This window comes from Halichoerus grypus, chromosome 1 (assembly GCF_964656455.1).
Source record: "Halichoerus grypus chromosome 1, mHalGry1.hap1.1, whole genome shotgun sequence".
In the NCBI taxonomy this organism is placed as follows: domain Eukaryota; kingdom Metazoa; phylum Chordata; class Mammalia; order Carnivora; family Phocidae; genus Halichoerus; species Halichoerus grypus.
The window spans coordinates 201,971,134-201,994,755 of NC_135712.1; the positions used below are offsets into that span (position 1 = coordinate 201,971,134).

Below are 23,622 nucleotides of genomic sequence, written 5' to 3' on the forward strand. Positions count from 1 at the left end.
TTCAGACTGCATGTCAGGCCCCTGTCCGTTTGGGGAGGTCCAGCTTCAGCCCTCCACATCGGCGCTGCCCACCCTCAACAGAACCTTCATCTGGGACGTCAAAGCTCACAAGAGCATTGGTCTAGAGCTGCAGTTCGCCATCCCTCGCCTGAGGCAGATCGGGCCAGGGGAGCGCTGTCCGGACGGAGTCACCCACTCCATCAGCGGCCGCATTGATGCCACCGCGGTCAAGATCGGGACCTTCTGCAGCAACGGCACTGTGTCCCGCATCAAAATGCAAGAAGGGGTGAAAGTGGCATTACACTTGCCCTGGTTCCACAACCGAAACGTCTCGGGCTTCAGCATCGCAAACCGATCTTCTATAAAACGTGAGCACGCCCCTCCATCCCCACTGTTGGCCGAGGCTGAAACCTACAAACCCCACCCCCTGCTCTAGGTCGGAAATGGGCAGATGTCCGCACTATCGTATGATTCGACCTGAATACCTCGAAGGAAGATCCCGCTTTTCCGGGGGTGGTGCGGATCTCCTGGTGTGAACCCACCCTTCTCTATTAAACAAACTGTGTGGCCACTCTCTTTCCTCGGTCCTCTGTGCCCATGAGGTTTGTTTTCAGAACACGAAGTGGGATTGGCTCTACAGACCTCCCTTGATTACCCCGTTGCTGACTTCTTTGTCCCATCTTCTAGCCCTTTCACATTTCTAGTAATTGTATCCTTGGTGTGCCGAAGCCGGTTCACACCCGTTCATAACAGCTGATGGTTGATGTTCCGGAATTCTGGGCTGACGCTAAACATTCATAGAAATAAAATGATGTAAACTTACAGTTAAAATAAATTCATTTAGAAACAAAGGTAATAGACACTCAAAACTCATCACTTCCTAATTATTTCGCTACGTTTTACTGTTATCTGTGCTCTTGAGGTTATTGATGTCGGTCGTAACTCTGTGGTGGGAAATGCCATACAACGGGGGGCTGCTGCCCATCTGCTCCAAACCCCACATTCCTATCATGTTGGTGGCCTGAAATCAGCCATGGTGCGAGTATTTACAGCAAGGAAATGGGCAGACACTACAAATTGGGGCTTTGTTTTCCCCCCGCTGGGTCGGTCATTCAACATTTAGTCACCCACCACTGATGTATCCTTATCAGGAATAAGACCACACCCAGAGCTCGGGACCTGAGCATTGCTCTCATGGTTCCTCCCTAAGCCTGCTGCCTCTCAGCCATGGACAGCGGGGGCAGGGTCTAATCACCTCCTCTTCTTTCTCTTTCGGGTCCTACTACCGACAGGACTGTGCATCATCGAATCTGTGTTTGAGGGTGAAGGCTCGGCAACTCTAATGTCTGCCAACTACCCAGATGGCTTCCCGGAGGACGAGCTCATGACGTGGCAGTTTGTCATTCCCGCGCACCTGCGGGCGAGCGTCTCCTTCCTTCACTTCAATGTGTCCAACTGCGAGAAGAAGGAGGAGCGGGTTGAGTACTACATCCCGGGATCCACCACCAACCCCGAGGTGTTCAGGCTGGAGGACAAGCAGCCCGGGAACATGGCTGGGAACTTCAACCTCTCTCTGCAAGGCTGTGACCAAGATGCCCAAAATCCAGGGATCCTCCGGCTGCAATTTCAAGTTTTGGTCCAACATCCACAAAATGAAAGCAGTAAGTGAACCCCACTTTCCTTTCCCCTCCTCCTCCAGCTCCTTCTTTCCTTCCTGGATAGTCGGCTTGGCGTGAGGTTCCCGTCCTATTTCTCATCTGTGGCTTCGGGAACACTTGGACTCTGGACTCTCTAAGAGTTTCAGGAAGTGCGTTGAGAGTAAGACAGGCTCATTGGTGAACGCATGGCATGCCGCTCCATTTCAACACAGTAAGAAGCAAATGGGAACTTGCATTCAGGCTGTTGTTTTTAACAAAGGTGTTGGAAGTTTACTTTTTTTTGAGAGAAAGAGAGAGAGCATGAGCAGAGGGGGCGGGTGGTGCACAGAGGGAAAGAGAGACAATCTTAAGCAGGTTCCACGCCCAGCACAGAGCCATCTCACCACCCTGAGATCATGCCCTGAGCCAAAATCAAGAGTTGGACGCTTAACTGACTGAGCCACCCAGGCATCCCCAGAAGGTTACTTTCTAGATCACGTGTCTTGACCCTCAGTGTGAATCAGAATGGCACCAGCACCGTCAGCAATGATAATGACAATGAACCCTGTTTAATTGGCCGAGTGCCCCACACCATGCACACACAGTCCGTGCCAAGTCCTGACCTAAGCACGCCACTTAGCTTCAGCTAATCCTTATTACAACCCTATAGGGGAGGCAGGAATTATCCTCAATTACTGGTGAAAAACCAGGAGGTTCAGAGAGCGTTTAGAACTAGCCCAACATCACATAGCTTGTCAGGAGCAGAGCAAGCTCGGAACCCAGAGCCTGTGCTCTGGACCATTCTGAACCCCAGGTGGGTTGATGAGAATGAGGTTGCACATCACTCTGCACACATTTACTGAGATGCCATGAACCCAGAAAAGGTGAGTCAGGGCCAGGACTAGGGCAAAGTGCCCAGCATGCAACATTGAAGGAGGCAACCCTCTGAGGCGCTTGCTCTTCTGGAGGTGCTCACCCTCAGGGTCGTGTGAGTACAAGGTCAGCCCCTGAGGGCGAGTGCCTCCTTGAACTTTGCTCTGTGGGGAGCGGTGTGGATCTTGAAATCAAAGGTATGAGATGAGTTCAGAGTGGCTGTTCCTGGGGCCCATCTGTAAACTGGAGTGTGTGAAGGAGCAAGTGTGTGTGACTAGTGGTCTTGAACCTGTGACATGGGCTCAGGATGCGTTCTGTCCCGAGGACTGATTCTCAGCCTTGGTTTGGTTAGTATTGACTTCCAGGAAGTAGGTGGAGCCAGGCAGAAATGGTTAAGTGGAAACACGATGTTTATTTAAGTAGAGCTGATAAACATCTAGACAGCAACAGTGTGGGACCCGCCCCAGGGATTGCCGGGCTGGTGCTGCCTCGGGAATACTTTCTGGGTTTTTCCAGAAGCTGCAGCCCCAGCATAACCAGACTAAGACGCCTTTTGATTTACAATAACCCTGTAGAAGGCATCAGTGTGTGTGTGTGTGTGTGTGTGTGTGTGTGTGTGTGTCCGCTGACACATTTTTGTGATTCTGCTATCACAATTGCATCATCACAATGTTGAAAACAGCCACGCAAGCATCTGGAGATGGTGTGGGTTTGAGTTTAGGAGACCGAGGGATTTGTTTCTCGTCTCCCCTATGGTGAGTGCTGCCGGTGTATTGCATTTCCTGGAATAAGAGCTGAGTTCATTTCCGCAACTCATCAAATTGTTAAACAGGCTTTAACCAACATCAAGAAGGGTCTGGCCTTAGGTGCCAGGTAAGTAAAGAGCAGTTAACTGCGTTTAACGCTGTTCAGTGGTATCACGGCTTCACACAAAGTATAGGGTCTGCCCACGGGGATTTGAATCCCGGTTCCCCTACTTACCAAGTGACTGTGGGCAAGGCACTTAACCTTTGTGTGACTCGGTTCCTCATCTTAAAATAGAGAGGATAGGCCCACCCTCATAGGGGTGTTTTAAGGAAGAAATGAGGTACACGGTGCCTGGCAGGTAGTAAGCGCTCTTTGAGTGTTATCCAGCAGGGTTCTAGATCAAGGAAGGGATACGGGGTTGAAAATGACACAGCGCTTGTCCTTCGAGATGGACTACAACCCAGAGAGAGATGCAGGAGGTCACTCCCCAGGAGTTTCACTGGTGTGGCGTGGGACTTCAAGGCAGGGAAGGCACAGCAGGCTGACAGGAATTCCAGGGGCAGACTCGTGGCAGAGTCTGGCACTTTCCAACCTACCGGGGGGCCCGGATGGTTGATGCCCCTCATTGCCACAGTCAGGGGCTACGTGTCCTGTTTCTGCTCTTTCTTGCCTTGGAAATGAGAAAGAAGAAGCTTTGGAGCAGGAGGGAGGTGCTTCAAGAGTCTGAGTCCCTCGGGTAGGAGCCTCTGCCCTTCCTTCCCCCAGGAATGTGGAGGCAAACTCCTGCAGCTGGTCCCCCATGGAGGCCTCCCTCTGCTGCGCCTCCCTGAGCCCGGGCCAGGGCCTCTTGCCCCTCACTTATCCCCCTTTGCCCCAAGTAGAGGAACAACTGCCCAAACCAAAGCCACTACCCCGAGAGCACTCGTGGGGACGGGGTTTGCATTCATCACACACCATTTTGTATTTATCCATCTGCAGGTCTATGTCCCACCAAATTCCTCCCAATCAGGAATCTGTCTTATTCCTCTCTCTTCCCACACCCACCACAGTTTCTGGCACATTTCAGCCTTTTGTAAATCCTTATCCTAATCTCAGGAGGCAGCCTCTTGCCCAAAGTGGCTCAAGAACCAGATGCACCATCCAATGGCACAGCCCATCGGAAGGGGCAGGTGGATACGCCTCGGTGGGGGCACCCAGGAGAGGGGCTGTTCCAAGAAGTCAGATGAGGGGAAGAGCATGAGAAAGAAGAGCAGGAGACCTTCTCAAGCCTAGAGATTGGCTGTCAACAGCAACCATGCAAAGCCAAAGCCTCAGCAAGGGCGGAGGCAGCCATCAGAGCCCCAGCAAGCACCCAACACCCTCATCATCCACAGCAGGACCTGACCACATTGGGCCCACACTGCAAAAAAAAACAAAATAAAAACAATCTCTGAAGGTGGGAAAGTCAGGTGTTACCTTGAACCTAATTGTCTGCTCCCAAAAACCCTACTATCAACCTTCTCTCTACTTTGCTCAAGAATATCAGATAGGCTCAAACTAGACCCGGAGTAGACCCAGAGGAGTCCTCCAGGGGTGTCTTTCCATGACTTGACACAGACATCCTATGTCGTGGGATGAGGAATGAGGGCTGCCCTGGGCCTGAGGAGTAACCCATCCGGCCTGCTGTAACCGTGTTTGTGAGCACTGACAACTTAGGCTGTCCAGAGCACAGCAGCTCAGCCGGGTTCGAGAGCTCGATTCACGTTCATCTCTACCAAACAGATCTTGTTTTTCAGTGTTCCATTCTGCACGCTCTTTCTTATTCTTTATTTTTTGATAGTACAATACGGTTGACCCTTGAACAACACGGTTTGAACTGCACGGGTCCACTTATACACAGACTTTTTTTCCCAATAAATACGATATAATACCTTAAAAGTATTTTCTTTTCCTTACGATTTTCTTTTCTCTTTTTTTTCTAAGATTTTATTTATTTATTTGACAGAGAGAGACACAGCGAGAGAGGGAACACAAGCAGGGGGAGTGGGAGAGGGAGAAGCAGGCTTCCCGCTGAGCAGGGAGCCCGATGCAGGGCTCGATCCCAGGACCCCGGGATCACGACCTGAGCCGAAGGCAGACACTTAACGACTGAGCCACCCAGGCGCCGCTCTTTTCTTTTTTTTTTTTTTAAGATTTTATTTATTTGACAGAGAGAGAGCAAGCATGAGCAGGGGGAGGAGCAGAGGGAGAGAGAAAAGCAGGCTCCGCACTGAGCAGAGAGCCGCCTAACCGACTGAGCCACCCAGGCACCCCCCCTTATGATTTTCTTAATAACAATTTCTTTTCTCTAGCTGACTTTATTGTAAGAAACAGTACGTCATACACATGACATACAAAATATATGTTAATCGACTATGTTATTGATAAGGCTTCTGGTCAACAGTGGGCTATCAGTAGCTAAGTTTTGGGGGGAGTCAAAAGTTATATGAATATTTTCAACTGTGGGAGGGGGTCAGCACCCCTACCCCCTCATTGTTCAAGGGTCAACGGTACTACCCTGTCATACCTGTTATTAGTGTCCCATCATTTCCTGGAAATATACAAAATAATTTTGTCCTCCTTGGAGTTTCATCCTGATAGTCACGGTAGAGAAACAATGTCTCTGTTGTCTCCTGCACCCTGTTCCTCTTTTTATATCATTTCTGCAAGTGGCCCTGCGGATACTGATCACACAAATTAATAGTAGTCTGCCCAAATATATGGTTCCCTTTAGCCAGGGCAGACCGCTAGCCTGCTGCTTTCTGCATCCTCCTCCAGCTTTTCGAAGGTATGTTCACTTGCTCTGAAAATACCAGACAGACGAGTATCTTCTGGGTTATCAACCAAGGTAGATGAACAGGAGTTTCCAGCTTGTTACACCGTGTGCTTCCGTTAACCAGTCTGAGTAAATGCTGGTTGGGGAAGCAGTCGTACTGCTTCTTTTTCAGCTTCTGTAGACCCCCAGAAGCCACCTGGAGCCCTTAACGAAATGTTGACTTGGTTTTTGTTTTTGTTTTTTGTTGGGTAACTCAAGCTCGGTGAGTCTTATGTTTGTCCTGGCAGAGTCGACACGTATTGTGGCCTCTAACTTATTCCCATGGAGCCTGTTTTTATTTTAAAGTAAGAAATCTGGGGCTCCTGGGTGGCTCAGTCGTTAAGCATCTGCCTTTAGCTCAGGTCATGATCCCAGGGTCCTGGGATCGAGCCCCACATCGGGCTCCCTGCTCCATGGGGAGCCTGCTTCTCCCTCTCGCACTCCCCTTGCTTGTGTTCCCTCTCTCACTGTATCTCTCTCTGTCAAATAAATAAATAAAATTTTTTAAAAAAATAAGTAAGAAATCTCGGGGATGCCTGGGTGGCATAGTCAGTTAAGCATCCAACTCTTGATTTCGACTCACGTCATGATGTCAGCATAGTTAGATCAAGCCCTGTATCCGGCTCTGCGCTTAAGAGTCTCTCTCTCGGGGCGCCTGGGTGGCTCAGTCAGTTGGGCATCTGCCTTCGGCTCAGGTTGTGATCCTAGAGTCCTGGGATTGAGTCCCACATCGGGCTCCCTGCTGGGCAGGGAGTCTGCTTCTCCCTCTGCTTCTGCTTCTCCCCCTGTTCCTTCTCTCTCTCTCTCTCAAATAAATAAATAAATGAAATCTTTAAAAAAAAAAGATTCTCTCTCTCCCTCTGCCCCTCCCCACCCCGCTCGAACACACACACACTCTCTCTCTCTCAAAAATATAAATAAATAGGGGCGCCTGGGTGGCTCAGTCGTTAAGCATCTGCCTTCGGCTCAGGTCATGATCCCAGAGTCCTGGGATCAAGCCCCGCATCAGGCTCCCTGCTCAGCGGGAAGCCTGCTTCTCCCTCTCCCACTCTCCCTGTTTGTGTTCCCTCTCTTGCTGTGTCTCTCTGTCAAAAAATAAATAAAATCTTTAAAAATAAATTAATTAAATAAATAAATAAATAAGAAATCTCTACAGATTCCACAAAAATCATTAGGGGTCTTTTGGAAACTTCAATCAATAAGCTAATCCCGTCAAGGGTTTCCAGTGTCAGTAAGTAGCAAATAGTGAAAGGTTGTCTTTTTGGGGGGGGGGTGGATGTCTTTTCAAATCTCCGGCTCAAGTGTTTATTACAGGAAGGAAACACGTGCAGTGTTGTAGAAAGAATATGGGATTCTCTTGCGGTAGGAAACTATCAATTAGGTTCCTAGCCTTGAGCAAATACTTGGAGCCTAAGGTCTCTTTCAGCTGTAAATTGGTAACCGTCACACCTACCCCTCCTCCTCCTCCTGGTGAGGGTAGGATGAAGCCACTTGTCAGAGCACACAGGAGACACTGAGTAAAATCTGCCTTATCTTTCCATAGATTCACGAATGTAGATAGTGACATTTCCCTTTAAAGCACCCCACGTGTGACAGGTGAGGGCTGCATACTTCCCTCTTACCCAGACAGCTAAAGCCTTAGGCATCATGGGAATTTACCGTGTCTACCCTGAGAGCCAACCAAAACTGTGGAAAGAAGCCACATCAAACGACTAACGGATGGGATGTGTCTGCGGAACTGGGAAGCCGGACACATGGGGTGTGTGAACACGGAGTCCAGGGTCCTCCTGACGTTCCCCGTGGAGCAAGGTCCGTCTTGCCTCAGAATCAGGATCATTTTCCTCAACAAACTCCACTCTGTTTTGGCTCAAGTGCGGGGTGTCTCATCACTGTCCCTTGATCGTTCTACAGTGACCTTCAAAGGAAATGTGAACTGTAAAACCACAGTACCATTCGACACCCACCAGAATGGCTAAAATGAGAAAGGCTGGCAACAGCAAATGTTGGTGAGAACGTGGGGCACTGGAACCCGGACACACGGCTGGCAGAAGGGTACAAAGGCTCAATCACTTGAGAGCATCATCTGGCAGAAATTTTCCTCCTAGGTAATTGCCCTAGAGAAATGAAATCGTAAGTCTACTCAAAGATCGATAAAAGAATATGTATATAGCAGTTTTATTCATCATTGGAAACAAGCTAAATCTCCTTCAATCTAGGAACAAACAAATGTGGGATATTCATCCTGTGGAACACCACTCTGTGATGATAAGGAAAAAGCGACTGATATCCACAACAACATGGATGAGCCTTAAATACATTTTCCTGAGGGGACAAAGCCAGACAGGAGAGTACATACCATATGATTCCATTTATAGGAAGTTCTAGAACAGGTGAAACCTGCAGTGATAAAAATCAGAAAGTCATGGCCTTCGCGGGGCATGACTGGAAGTCAAGGGGAATTGATGGGAAAGGGGCACAAAGGACCTTTCTGGGATAATAGGAATGTTCTAGATCTTGCTCTGGGTGATAGATACGATGGATATATAAAGTTGACAAAACTCATCACACTGAACACTTAAATCTCTGCATTTTATTATATATAAATTTCACGACCAAAACGTCAAGGGAAGCTATAGCCAGTGGTTAGCGGGTTTGGGAGCCAGACTTGGCTACTAGCAAGCTGTGTGACTTGGGACAAGTTACTACCTTTCTAAGCTTCAAATTTGTAGTTTATAAAAATCGACATGATGAAAGCAGTATTACCTTAAACACATCTAAACTTTGAACTTTCCAAAGGAAAGTTCCATTTATGGTTGCAGACCATCGCTGGAGTACAGTGTGGGTGGTAAAAGCAGGTCCTCCATCAATATTTGAAGAACTGTCCTTGAACTAAAGCAAGTCTGACAAATTCAGTGCATATCTAATGCACATCGAGGGACAACTTCGCTCTCATCTTGGGATCAGATGGCTGTTGGTGGTTTTTTTCAGAGGGAGCATCATCCCTATACGAGCTTCGGGAAGCCAGGCCCAGGGTTCCCACGGTTTCTTATCTCCTCTGCACCGCCACCGGCTAGAGAAGAGGAAGCTGGGGTCCACAGAGGCCACGAGCATTACAGAAACAGCATAGGCTTTGTAATCCATAAGATGTGGACTTGAATCCTAGTCCCACCACCATCTCCTGGCCTTAGGTTCCCTGTCTGTCAAATGCGGGTGAGGAAGCCTACTATGCTGGATTGTATATTCCAAAATCTTCACCACCCCTTTTGGGGGAGGATTAGATTCGTTACCACATTGGCTACAGGCTTGGCCACGTGAATTTGCTTCTCCAGTGAAATAGGAGCAGAAGTGAGTGTGTGCCCCTTCTAAGCAGAACTTCAGCACCCATCCTGTGGTTCTCCTTTCAAACTCTGTCACAGAGCCTTCTCCTTCAGCCCGGATCTCAATTAAAAAGACATGGGGCCCCTGAGTGGCTCAGTCGGTTAAGTGTCTTCGGCTCAGGTCCTGATCCTGGGGTCCTGGAAGGGAGCCCCTTTTCAGGCTCCTTACTCAGCGGGGAGCCTGCCTCTCCCTCTGCCCCTCCCCCCACACCCCATCCCCCACTCGTGCTCTCTCTCTCTCTCAAATAAAATCTTAAAAAAAAAAAAAAGAGTTAAAAAGACATGCCCCAGTGCTACAGCCAACTCACAATGGATGTGTAAGGTGAATGAAGAATGAATCTTGGTTATTCTAAACCTTCAGATTTGGGGGACCATTTGCTACTGTAGCATAATTTAGCCTGAGCTGACTGACACACTCCCTCTCAAGGATGTATGAGGATTAACAACCCAACACATCATGGACTCTTGACCATGTGCCAGATAAGCAGGTTATGGAGATCCCTGAAGTTCACTTTCTGATGAGAAAAACACAACTAATTGGAAAATGAGGGCTTCCCATTAAAGAGACATTTGCTTCCTTCTTAAACCACACTGTAATGGCATTTAAAACATTTCTAAAAGCATAAATTCCAAGGGAAATGATAAATGGAAAGGAGACAATATTCTAACATTTCCCAGCATGGACGTACAGGGGTAACTGATTCAGCAGACCCAAAAGTGCAGAATCTAATCCCACAGTGGGAAACACCAAGAAGAAACTTTCAAAGGCAGGAATTGGCAACACGTCACTTTCAGAACGAGGGCTAAAAGTGGGAGAAGCCACTCCAGCCCCAGACCCACCAAGCAGCCCGGGGACGCTCCTCCCGCGGGCAACAGAAGATAGGAGTTCCTTCCCTGGAAAGGGAAGTTTTTGAACCAAAGATCCCAGTTGCCCTGAAGGTGAAGGCGCTAAGCTGAACACAGGCAGTTTGAGTAAGTTTGATGTGCTGACTCTCGAGGCCCCATCCTGCTTCCTTCGTGGGAAGCCCCAAGTGTGTTTCCTCCATTTGGTGAATGGCCCGCTCTTCTCTGAGGGAATCCAACCAACTCAAGAGAAAAGGTTGAACATGAAGATGTTACGGGTTCCACAGGAAGCAGTCTGGTCAGAGCACCCTCCAGAGAAGCTCGGTCAACAAGCAGAGGCATTCTAAATAGTGTGTGGCGCCCCACTCTTGGCTCCTCTCCTGGGGTAACCACAGTTATGGATTTGTTGTATTTCTCTCCAGATCTTGTTTCTCTTCATTTACATACCTAAGTATATACACATAGAAAGAGCGATTACATTTGATTCAGAGATCGTGTAATCGGACGGTGTCATAGTCTACATTTGTTCTACACTTGCTGTTTTAGTCAACACTGTATCTTGGAAGTTCTTAGATCAGTATATTTAGATCTCCCTCTTTTTTTTTTTAAGATTTTATTTATTTGAGAAAGAGAGCCCTTGCGTGTGCGCATGCACATAAGCAGGAGGGAGGGGCAAAGGGAGAGGGAGAAGCAGGCTCCCCGCTGAGCAGGGAAGCCCATCCTGGCGCTTGATCCCAGGACCCTGAGATCATGACCTGAGCTGAAGGCAGACACTTAACCAACTGAGCCACCCAGGTCCCACCCCTAGATCTCCCTCTTTCTTTCTAACTGCTAAATAATATTCCACAGAGGCCACGAGCATTACAGAAACAGCATAGGCTTTGAATGTTCATGAATGTTCATGAATGTTCCACAGAGCATTTAACCCTTCCCGTATTACGTGGTGTCTGGTTTTCCACAGTTCCAGAGCTGCGGTACAAACATGGGCGTATATTCCCCGGTCACACCTCTGGGGTCCCAAGGGGGCAGGCTTTCATCTTCACCCTCTACACTTTGTTTTAATTTGCTTTTCTGTGATGACAAGTGATACTGCAAGTGATACTAAGAACTCCTTATATTTTGAATATGTGAACATTTCCGTTTCCCTTTCTGTGAACTGCTCAATCCATCTTTCTTACAAATATTTTCTTCCGATGTGTCCCTTGTCCTTCAACATTTCAGTACCTATTAGCAGACAGATACCTAAATTTTTTTTTCTTTTATAATTTGCACTCCACATTTATAAGGATATTCTCTTTGCTTTGAAATACCAGTCTAATTTTATTCTTTTACAAATGGGAGAGATAGTCCTAGCCGAGCCAGGAGTGGTTCGTCTTTTCCTCACTTATTTGAAATATAGCATTTATTAGAGACTAAATTATAATATCGATGGATATATCTGTGAATAATAATAATATCTATGAAGAAATGTAATATCTACGAATCTTCTATCCCCACGCTAATACCACACTGTTGCTAATTACTATTCATAGCAGGAGAATACTTAAATAAACAATGGTAAATCTCACTTGTTAACTATCACACAGCCACTAAATTACTGAATATTTTCAAAGACTCGTGAATATGAAAACTGTATGGAAAAATAAGTAAACCTGTGTAAAGTAATAAAGTAAAAGCTGAGTATAAAATTTTATATATACTATACTTTTAGGCAGTTGAAAATATGCATGCATATGAACAAGGACTAAAATGAATTTGAAGAAGTAAAAGCGGTTAAATATGGGTGGTAGAAATTCAGTCCATTATTTTTCCTTTTAAATTTCTCCTAGAGTTCTTGTATGTTCTTATTTTATTATTTGAGGGGCACCTAGGTGGCTCAGTTGGTTAAGCGTCTGCCTTCAGCTCAGGTCATGATTTCAGGGTCCTGGGATCGAGCCCCAGGCTCCCTGCTCAGCAGGGAGCCTGCTTCTCCCTCTCCCTCCCCCTGCTTGTTCTCTCTCTCTCTCAAATAAATAAATAAAATCTTTAAAAAAAAAAAAAAGATTTTATTATTTGAGACAGAAAGAGAGCAAGCACAAATGGGGGAAGGGGCAAAGGGAGAAGCAGACTTCCTGAGCTTCCTGACGTGAGGCTCGATCCCAGGACCCTGAGATCATGACCTGAGCCAAAGGCAGATGCCTAACTGACTGAGCCACCCAGGCACCCGCTTGCATATTCTCGTAATAATAAAACATATTTCCAATGCTCCCCAGCCATGAGACTTTTTATGCTAATTTTTGCCCCTTCACAGGGTGGCTGCTGATCCGTGCTTCAGACCTGTTTTCTCTTCGTGGTTTCAGATAAAATCTACCTGGTCGACTTGAGTAACGAGCAAGCCATGTCGCTCACCATCGAGCCGCGGCCCATCAAGCTTAGCCGCAAGTTTGTCCCTGGCTGCTTCGTGTGTCTGGATTCTCGGACCTGCAGCACCAACCTCACCCTGACATCTGGCTCCAAACACAAGATCTCCTTCCTTTGTGATAATCTGACTCGCCTGTGGATGAACGCCGAGAAAACCATAAGTACGCCCCCTTGGTTAGCACAATCCTCTGGGGCCGTGGGCAGGTCTCGCTGCCCCACCCTATCTTCTTAGTGGGGTCCACTGGGTAGGCTGTAAATCATATGATCAGAGCTGTCCCCCGCCGTGCAGGGTGAGCAAGGGCAGGCAGCGGACAGTGAGGTGGAGACGTGCCCCTCTAGGACCAGAGCCTCGGTGAGAACGGGCGTCCTTCAGAAGTGCATTGCACTCCCAAGCTCATTCCTGCGTCCTCTGCCCAGCCTTCCAGCATCTCTCCTGAGATCCTCTCCTCTGTGTAGCCTCCCCACCCCCGAACCCCCCGAACCCCCGCCTCCAGGCTCACCGCACACTTGTCTCCTCTTGCATGAGACTGAGAGTCTTGAGGTCAAGAACTGCGGCTTGTTCCATTTTTTTGGTCCCTTTAGCCCCTGGGGGTGCTGACATGTATTAGTCACATACTAAATGTTTGATGAATGGAGGGCAGCAAAACCCCTAGTCCCCTCCCCGCTGGGCCGCCATGACCTCCGACATGGATGCTCTTAGAGTTTCCACAGATGCAACAGCTCAGGCCACAAGACTTGAGGCAGCCTGCCCACTAGGAGGTGGCAGATACCTCCCCAGCTCCATCCCTGCTCTGACCGCTGCACCAAGCTACTTCCCCAGTCGGGGATGCTGGCAAGCAGGGCAGAGGAAAAACCTATGCCCTGCCCATACTTAGCATTTGAGACTCAGAGCCACAGAAGAGAGGTTGACACACAGGAAGAGGACATTTCAACCCTAAGTACTCCCCCAGAAGTTGGTCTGCCAATTTAGGGTGGAGTAAGAACGTGAGAGAGCAAGAGGGGTGGCTAGAAAAGAAGCATCAGGGAGCCCGGAGTGGGGGACGGAGTGGGAGAGGAGAGACCAAAGGGAAAAGCAAGAAAGCCTGGGTGGTCTCTCCAGCTGGGGAGGACACACGGCCGGTCCCCTCCCTGCCCGGTACCATGAGCCCCTCTTTTCCAGGCTGCATGGACCACCGGTACTGCCACAGGAGATCCCACTCCCTCCAGGTGCCTGGGGACATCCTCCAGCTGCCCGTGCAGCTGCATGACTTCTCCTGGAAGCTGCTGGTGCCCAAGGACAGGCTGAGCCTGGCACTGGTGCCTGCCCAGAAGCTGCAACAGCACACGCAAGAGAAGGTCTGCAACACGAGCTTCAGCTACCTGGTGGCCAGTGCCGTCCCCGGCCAGGAACTTTACTTCGGCTTCTTCTGCCCTGGAGGCTCCATCGAGCAGATCCAGGTGAAGCAGAACATCTCAGTGACCCTCCGCACCTTTGCCCCCAGCTTCCGACAAGAGGCCACCAGGCAGGGCCTGACCGTGTCCTTTATACCATTCTTCAAAGGTAAGGAGGTCTCCCTCTCTCTCCCCAACTCCCTGCCCCTTTCTTGGTTGGACATCCCTCTTATTTTGCTTCTGGGATCGTCTTCATTAAGTTGTCAACTTGAAGAGTAGGGAGAGCTGAGTGGGCTGGTCTTCTCACAAGAAATCTGAAAGATGGTGCGTCCTCATCCGGATTCCACCATTCACCTAGTGTGGAAAATCCCGGGAGTTAGAAATAAGACTCTGGGGGCGCCTGGGTGGCTCAGACAGTTAAGCGTCTGCCTTCGGCTCAGGTCATGATCCCGGGGTCCTGGGATCGAGCCCCATATCGGGCTCCCTGCTCAGCAGGAAGCCTGCTTCTTCTCCCTCTCCCTCTACCTGCCGCTCCCCCTGATTGTACTCTCTCTCTCTCTAATAAAAAATTAAAAAATCTTAAAAAAAAAAAAAAGAAAGAAAGAAATAAGACTCTGACAGTGGGAGGTGACAGTTGGCAGGCAGCAGGACAAAGAATCAGGTTCAAGCCTCTTTTGGAAGCAGGCAGGGGCTTCAATGAGAGCTAACCAAATATTCCCGAGTCCCAGATATTTAAGGTGGTAGCATGAAAATCCTTATGCAGGCATTTGTGAGTCGGCTTTGACAATTTAGAACGTGGCGTGGAGTGCACAGGGGAAGGTGGCCCGGGGAGGGTCTCCAGAGCACTCGGGTCCTGTTCTCAGCACAGGGACTCAGCCCCTCCCGCAAGGCTAGTGTTTGATCTTCAGGGTGCCAGGCAGTGAGCGGGGTCTGAATCCCTCCCAACGGTGAGCTCTCCGTGGTTGGTTTTCAAAGTCACAGTCGCCATGACAAGTGGCTCAAAGTCAGAGGCCATTTAAAAATTGACCAAGACTTTTATCTGAGGTTTACTTCGTACTTTGTTCCCAGAGACCTGAGTGGGGAGGGAGAAGAATCTTTGGCCATAAGATTAAGGTCAGTCCAAGCTGCCTGATATCCCCACAGCTCCCCAAGAAACTCCTCTGGGGAGTCTTGGAAAACAAGACATACCCTCCTCAATGTGGAACGTTGGAGTTTCATCTCACCTGAAGGTCAGGTGACGTGTCTATCGGAGGTCTTCAGCTTTGCATTTCTACCATTCTTCCCAGAAACGGAAGCGGTTTAACCTCGGAAACAGAAATGGCTCTGTACCAGTCCTACCGTGGGGCAGAGCGTCAGGTGAATCTTAGCTATGTCGAGGGTGTTTCTGAAAGCAAGCTTCCAGAGATAACCAGCGGTTTGGTGAACTAGCCTGGGTTTTTTTGTCGTTGTTTGGTTGATTGGTTTTGTTCAAAAGACCTGAGCACCTCACCTGAGACTCTAATCTTTGTGCTGACCAACAGTCACTGGCCATGTGCGGCAATTTATACTTAAATTAATAACAAAATTTAAAATTCAGCTCCTCAGTCACATTCGAGCACATTTTGGGTCTTCCACAGACACGCGTGGTGATGGCAACATGCTTGGGCAGTGCAGATATGGGCACCCAGGAGATATTGCAGGTTCGGTTCCAGACCACTGCAATAAAACAAGTGAAATGAGTTTTTTTGTTTCCCGGTGCATATAAAAGTTCTCTTTACACCATACTGTAGTCTAGTAAGTGTGCAATAGCACTGTGTCTAAAAAAAAACAATGTACATGCCTTAATTTTAAATTCTTTATTGCCAGGGTGCGTGGCTCACTTAGTTGGTAGAGCATGTGACTCTTGATCTCGGGCTTGTAAGGTCGGGCCCCACATTGGATGTAGAGATTACTTAAAAATAAAATCTTTGTAAGCAAAAAACAAAAACAAAAAAAGCCCCAAAGAACAAAACAAAAAACTTCCTTGCTAAAAAATGCTAACCATCATCTGAGCTTTCAGCAAGTTGCAATCACTGATCACAGATCACCATAACAAATACAATAATGAAAAATTTGAAATGTTGGGAGAATCACCAAAATGTGACACAGAGACACACAAAAAAATGGCAAATGCTATTGGAAAAATGGTGCCACAGACTTGCTCAATGCAGGGTTGCCACAAATCTTCAATTCTTAAAAATTCACAGAATCTGCAAAGTGTAATAAAATGGGGTGAGCCCGTGGAGAACTTTTCTGTCATCGCAGAAAACTCTAGAAAAGTCTAGACAGGTTAACATCCATTTTGATTCAGTGAAACATCTTGTGTGGATGCTCTCCCCTTTCCTGCAGAGGAAGGTGTTTTCACGGTGACCCCAGACACAAAAAACAAGGTCTACCTGAGGAGCCCTAACTGGGACCGGGGCCTGCCGTCCCTCACCTCAGTGTCCTGGAACATCAGTGTGCCCAGCAACCAGGTGGCCTACCTGACCTTCCTCAAGGAGCGGACCGGCGTTGTCTGCCAGACGGGGCGTGCGTTCATGATCATCCAGGAGCAGCGGAGCAAGGCAGAGGAGATCTTCAGCCTGGAGGATGAGGTGCTCCCCAAGCCAAGCTTCCACCACCACAGCTTCTGGGTCAACATCTCCAACTGCAGCCCTGTGAGTGGCAAGCAGCTGGACCTGTTCTTCTGGGTGTTGCTTACCCCAAGGACTATGGGTAAGGGCCTGCAAGGTCTTGTGGGGGCGGGGGGTTGGACAGCAAATTGGCAGCTGAAGGGTAGGGGGCAAACCTGGGAGGCGAAAAAAGTCCAGAAAACATGGATTTGAGTCCTGGCTGTCCATGTATCAGTCAGCATTTGCATCAGTAATGTTGCATAACAAACCACCCCAGAACTCTGGCTTAAAGACAGCCATTTATTATTGCTTACATGTTAACTAGGCAATTTTGGTGTGAGCTGGACTTATCCGGGTTCACTCACTCATGCACCTGTGGGTAGCTGCAGGCAGCTAGAGGACGCTGGTGGTCTTAGCCGTGCACTCTCACACGTCTGGGCCCAGCCGCAATCAGCTGGAATAACTAGGTTCCTTGGCTCTCCTCCCCACGCTCCCTCACACTCCAGCCTGGGCCTTGTTCTCATGGCAGAGGCAGAGAGATCCAAGAGAGTCTGGAAGAAGCATACAAGGTCTCTTGATGCTTCGCTTGTGCTCTCGCTCTATCAAATAAATTTTTAAAAAAAATTTTTTTAATATTTTATTTATTTATTTGACAGAGAGGGAACACATGCAGGGAGAGCAGGAGAGGGAGAAGCAGGCTTCCCGCCGAGCAGGGAGCCTGATGTGGGGCTCGATCCCAGGACCCCGGGATCATGACCTGAGCCGTTAACAACTGAACCACCCAGGTGCCCCAAACAAGCAAGAACTTCTAAATCCCTGTTTGGTGCAGGGCTCCCTGTCTGGTTTATTTCCTTTGTCCTTTGTACAACTGTAGGAAAAGGACAGCACAGATGAAACAACCCTGTCCTTAGTGCCCTCACTTCTGACTTTGCTGCCCTGCTTTCCCCTATAGCCCTCTGCCCCTTTCTCCCATGTAGCCACGGTGCCTGGGTGGACACATCCCACGGTGGGCTCAGAGTGGCCTTTGGAGGGGATCTGGTAGGGCCTGCAGTTTGTTTCACTTCTCTGTCACCGCCTAACAAATAGCCCCAAGATTCAGTAGTTTAGACAACAACCATTTTGTTTGCTCACAATTCCGTGGGTCAGGTATTTGGATAGGACACAGCCACGTGGTTCTTCTCTGCTCTTAGATATCTGGGGCTGCCGCCAGATGCCTCAAACAGCTAGGGGGTGGCAGGGATGGGTCATCTGCAGCCTTGGTACTTTCAGCCGGGTTCCTAGGTCCGTTTTCCTCACGGAGTCTCCACATGGTTGGCTTGGGCTTCCTCACAGCATGGCGGCCTCAGCATGGGCAACCTTCTTACACGCTGACTGACTCGCTGCCCCTCAGACAGAAAGTACAAGAAGTTACCAGGCTTCTAAAAGGCCCCAGTACCGGCAAGTCAAGAAGAGTGAAGAAGAAGGGAAATAGGCTCCTCTTGATGTGAGGAGCAGCATGTGTGTCTGGGGAGGGAAGGGAGGGATGGCGGCCATCTCTGGAGACTGTCTGCCCCAGTTCATCGTCCGCCTGGCCACCCCCGTGTCTCCTCATCCCTCTCCCTCGTGTCTCTGCTCACAGACCTGACTGTCATCATCATCGTGGTCGTGGGAGGTGGCGCCTTACTGCTGTTTGCCCTCGGACTCATCATTTGCTTTGTGAAAAAGAAGTAGGTGGAATTTCTCAAACTGTCTTCCGCCGATCTGACGCCTCCTTAGATCACACAGACCAGAGCTGTCGTTAATTACTGACTTCTTTTCTTGCTTCCCATTCCTCTCCCGGGGATGGGTATTAAATAATATTGCCAGATGTGAGTTATGCTGGGGGGGAGGGGGGGACAGAAGACACAGCTGGTGACATGTTCGCCTGCAGTTCTTACGCAGCTGTCCCAGCACGAGTCCCCTGGCAATCATTTACTGTCTGCCCATCAGATGGTGGTCATCCCAGGGATGATCTCAGCAGGAAAATGCTCACGTCAGAACCCCCCCACCCCAGGCCAGGGCTCTGAGCCTGCGTCCTCTGTCACTTGGAGAGCGAACGCATGCCACCCCAGCTGGTTCTCCGGTTTCTTAAATTTTTGCGCTTGTTCATTGGACTCCAGACAGGCACCAAAAAGCAAGCCCTGTGGGCGAAAGGAAGGAAGACCCAGTTACCTGACTCATCTCACCTTCCACCCCTTCAGGATGAGAGCTGCTGTTTTATGAAGTCAGAGCATTGACCTTTTGAGACAGAATAGGGGCGCCACCAGATTTTATCAATTCTGCGTGTATTTCTGATTAAAGCCATGAGGGAGAAGGAAATTGCTTTCCTTAGCGCCATTCAACCTTGCGACAAGCTAAAGAGAATTTTTTCTTTTTTATTATTAACTGGGGCCGTGAGCAAACAACCAAAATTCCCGACCCACAGTGAGACTGTCTAGAAATGTCTCCACTGATGAGGAAGGGGCTGCCCGAGGCAGGTCCAGGGAAAAGCCTCTTCTCCGTGAAATGGAATTGTATACATACCACACAGGGGGGAAGGGACTTCTTTCAACAAATTATCATTTTATGGTTTCTCTAGGAAACTTTCTTGTCTGGGGTGCAGTCTCTGCCACCCAGATCAGAAAGCACAGTGTTAACACCGGGTCCCTTCTTCCTCATCGGCAGGGAACCGGGCAAGGGGAGGGTCCACTTCTTGCCTCCATCTCTAAACTGCCCTGGTTCTGGCCTGAGAAGAACACTGGTGATGACAATCAAGGCTCCATGGAGCACAAAGGAGGGGCATCCATCTCAGGGCTTCAGGCAGGAGCTTTGGAACCCATCACCCCAGCCAGAGACTCAGTGTTACAAGCTAAATGTACTACATTATTTTTATCTCAGAAAAGGACAGGAAGCCTGTCCACAATTAGTGAGCTGTCAGCCTGTGCAATATAGGGTCCATTATGTTAATTGAACTAATGTCCTCCATTTGAATCACTGGTCAGCTAAAAAGCCAGCATCCCCTGCTTTTGGCTCATGGAGATGGAGGGCGAAGCTTTCTTTTCCTCGGCGGAGAGTGCTAATGCCCATCCACACCCAAGTACCAAAGAACATTACAAAGCAAAGGTTAATGGTGTTATTGAGGAGCTCTGGCGTGCCCCAGCCTGGATGCTGTCTTCTTTTGAGTTCTGTCCCTTTATGCAGGCTGTTCCCCTTATGAAGGCTACTGCTTGAAGGGACTGGATACCTCCACTAATACTGAGTCCCACTGTCCCCAACTCCAAACTAAGATATAGCCTCTCATCCCGAGTCTCCTCTGTTACATCACTTAGAATCCAGATGGCCAGAGCTTCTACCCATGCAAAAGAGGGATGAAGCATTAGCTACAGGAAAGACCGCGTCCTAGAGCATTGGTGGGGGATGACCACACTGGATGTGGTCGGGCTGGGGCAGCACCCTTTCTCGTAGGAAAGAGGGGCTGGTTGTCAGCTGTTCCCACCCCTGGATACCCTGCCTCCACTGTGAAGACTGGAGACAGAAGCTGATCCCTTCTAAATGCTCCCAGAGGACAGTAGTTTCAGTTCCAAGGGCTAAGGGATTTGAGGGACTTGGGGGAGACATGCGAGAACCCCGAAGTGCCCCAGTTCCTGTAGGGCTATGCCAATGGAGCGCGGCTAAGATCCTGCTCTTCCTGACTCTGTCTTGTTCCTCTTCTCTCAGTAGGAAAAAGAAGAAAAACAAAGGCCCACCTGTAGGCATCTACAATGGCAACATCAACACCCAGATGCCGATGCAGCCAAAAAAGTGTCAGAAAGGACGAAAGGACAGTGATTCCCACGTGTACGATGTCATTGATGACACCATGGTGTATGGGCATCTGCTACAGGATTCCAACGGCTCCTTCCTGCAGCCAGAGGTGGACACCTACCGGCCCTTCCAGGGCCCCTCAGGAGACTGCCCCCCCTCCCCACCCCCCATATGCTCCAGGGCCCCGACTGCAAAGCTGACCACAGATGAGCCATCCCCTGGCTTCCCCGCTGAGTCTGAGACCGAACCATATACCTTCTCCCACCCCAACAACGGGAGCACAGACGTTCCCTTGCTGGACACCCATGAGCCAGAGGAGCCTGGGGAGTAACTTGGACCCATTCCAAAGACTTTGCCTAAAACAGGGCATGGAGACACCCTTTAGGGGTCTCAAGCAGAAATCCTAAAGAGGAATTATATGGAAGGAATGGCAGGAGGTTTTTCAGGACACCACCGACCTCTGATTTCCAAGTGGACTCATTCCAATGATGGGATGTTGAAAGTGATGAATTCTGACCTGGATACAATCATCACAGTTCATGTCCTTCTAAACTCGGGTTGGGTTGTAAACCAGCCCATAATGAGAGAGGAGGGCCGTGAGTCACCACGTACAAGGTTGCAACAAGCTCTGGATTTGGATTTGGATTTGGATTTGGACCTCTTCAGGGCAACAATTCCAATCCCTCGGAGCCCATCCAAGGTCCCTGCTCCCACTGGAGCCCCCTGGATGAAAATGATAATGTGCCTTATTATTATTATTATTTATTTGGTGGTCCTGTATATTTAAGGAGTCAAATGCATAACCGCGTAGCTCTTTTTACCTGACATGGTGACAACTCATGCGAACTGGTTGGATGGCTGGGTTTTGACTTCTACCGACCACTAGATAAACATGTGCCTGTCCCCTGGAAGGTGGGAATAATTTGCAGTCTGTCCAGCCAAAACAGGGTGTGTCTGTTTGAGGGCATTGATAAGCGACTTCCTGGTTCTCTTGCTCTGCGTGCGGTTATCCCACTGCACAGATTTATCTTGAGTCCTAGAAGTAAGAAAAATTTCCTTGAATTGCTGCGTGGCTGTCCCCGCTCCAACAATACTTTGGCATTTAACGAGAAATCTAGAGAGTATTTTCAACCTCTAGCAATGTCTAAAAATACGCCAGAGAATGGCCACCGTGTTAGCTCCTTGTTGCTACTGTAACCAATTACCTCAAACATGGCGGCTCAACACAACATAGATTTCTTATCTTATGGTTCTGGAGAGCAGAAGGGCAAAGTGGGTCTCCCTGGGCTAAAATCGGGGAGTCAGCAGAGCTACGCTCCTTCTGGAGGCTCTAGGGGAGAATCGGTTTCCTTGCCTTTTCAAGCTTTTAGGGGCTGCTCACACTCCATGCCTCGGTTGGCTGGTCACACGGAGTCGCCCACGCTGCCACGTGACATTGATGCACCTCCTTTCTTCTTTGCCTTATATGGACCTTTCGCTTATAAAGCCCACCCATTCAAATAATGCAGGAAAATCTCCCCATCTCCGGATCTGTAATTTAATCACACTGAAAAGTCCCTTTTGCCATGTAAGGTAACACAGCCTCAGGTTCTGGGGGATCAGGACATGGACATCTTTGGGGACCCATGATTCTGCCTATCACACCTCCCTGCCACTGCAAGAGAGACTGAGAAACGACCCAGCCCACAGGTGTGTTTTGTTTGGCCTGCAGAATCTTTTTGAAGAATTTGTTACTAACATTTAAAATTATACAATTTTTGCATAAAAATCCAGATCAGAGATCTGGCCATTGCTGGGGCTCACACTGTCACCTGGCGGCAGCTGGTGGGGTGCCTGGTTCCCCAGTTCACCCCAGTCCCCACCACTCCCTCTCGCCTCCCTCACTGATGCTGAGCGTCTGTGGCTGCTGATCAGTGCCCCAGCCCCACCCCCGGGGGTTGCTTTGTTCATAATGAAATGGAAAGTTTAGGACCCATATATGTCTCTTATCAAAGGAAAAGACGGGCCTCAAGGCTGGTGTGTGTTTCATGAAAGTTTTTTCTCATACACGGCCCACATCCCTCATTTATATTAATGACCAGCCCAGCTCCCGCGAGCGGGAACGTTTGCCTCTGTGGGCCCTGATCTCTTCTGGGAGGAGAGGGATCCTGTTCCGGCTTGTCGGCATGGTCCAAACGTCAATGTTTCTGTGGCCAAACCTCCTTTAAAAAATAAATGCGCTTCACTGTGTTCAGTGAATTCACCTTGGAAACGCACTGCCTAGACTTGCTTGCATGTGCTACTTTGCCTCCATGAAAAGGAGTTTTGCAATCTCCTAAATGGTGTGTATTCCAAGGCCTCTTGAACTCCTTCCAGAAGGAAGGGTTTATTGTTTGGCTGACACCCTGGGTGCGGCCCCTGGTACCTTTCCCTTGTAAAAGGCGGGCTCCTGCCCAGTTACCTTCGGAGTCTTGACCCCCTCCCCATGAAGGGCCAGAGGAGGGCTGGGGCTTCCTTCCCCCAACTGCCATTGTATCATGACTTGAAATCAACTCTGGAGCCCTGGCCTCGGTGCTCTGCCTCCCACGGCCACGGAGCGTGGCAGGCCACCCTTGGCCTGGTTGTTGTCACACACTCCGCCCTTACTTACAAGGGCCCCATGGGGCCATTTGCTTTTAACCAAGAGCTCCAAACTCCAGGCCCAGTTGCTATCTTCCTGAGACCTCCGGCGAATTTAATGTTTTCTGAAGCTATGCCTCCTGGAGGTGCCAGCCCAACATACCTCTGACTCTTTTCTTTAAAACCCAGACCCCACTTAGGTAAAATACGTCAGGGCCACTGGAAACCACTTGGACACACTTGCTGACGCCTACTGTGTGTCCTGCCACTGGGTCTGCGGACGCCTGGGCTGCCTCCACGCCCGTCCGCAATGCTTGTGGGAAAGCCCAGCTCATACAGGACAGGGCTTAATGCGGTAGTCACTTCACACAGGAGGGAAAAGCCTCAGGAAGAGTCGGAGCGGGGGAAGCATATAAGTCCTTGGGGAATGTAACCTTGGTCAAGGTTAGAGGACTGGTTTGTGTGGATCTGCAATGCATAACTGGGAATAATTTATTTCGTTGTAGATAATT

General features: G+C 49.2%; 1 protein-coding gene across 2 annotated transcripts in view; it reads left to right on the forward strand.

The window, feature by feature from the left end:
* The window catches only part of CDCP1 (CUB domain containing protein 1), a 55,213-nt gene extending 33,790 nt beyond the window's left edge, over positions 1 to 21,423 (forward strand). Inside the window, exons 3-9 of one of the 2 annotated variants that reach the window (XM_036095866.2) lie at positions 6 to 368; positions 1,293 to 1,661; positions 12,650 to 12,871; positions 13,870 to 14,250; positions 16,449 to 16,814; positions 18,330 to 18,417; positions 20,426 to 21,423. In XM_036095866.2, coding sequence (XP_035951759.1) covers positions 6 to 368; positions 1,293 to 1,661; positions 12,650 to 12,871; positions 13,870 to 14,250; positions 16,449 to 16,814; positions 18,330 to 18,417; positions 20,426 to 20,843 — 2,207 coding nt within the window. In that variant the 3' untranslated portion in view covers positions 20,844 to 21,423. The remainder of the gene's footprint in view (positions 1 to 5; positions 369 to 1,292; positions 1,662 to 12,649; positions 12,872 to 13,869; positions 14,251 to 16,448; positions 16,815 to 18,329; positions 18,418 to 20,425) is intronic. The other variant, XM_036095868.2, reaches the window with a different exon arrangement.
* Positions 21,424 to 23,622: the final 2,199 nt, after the last annotated feature.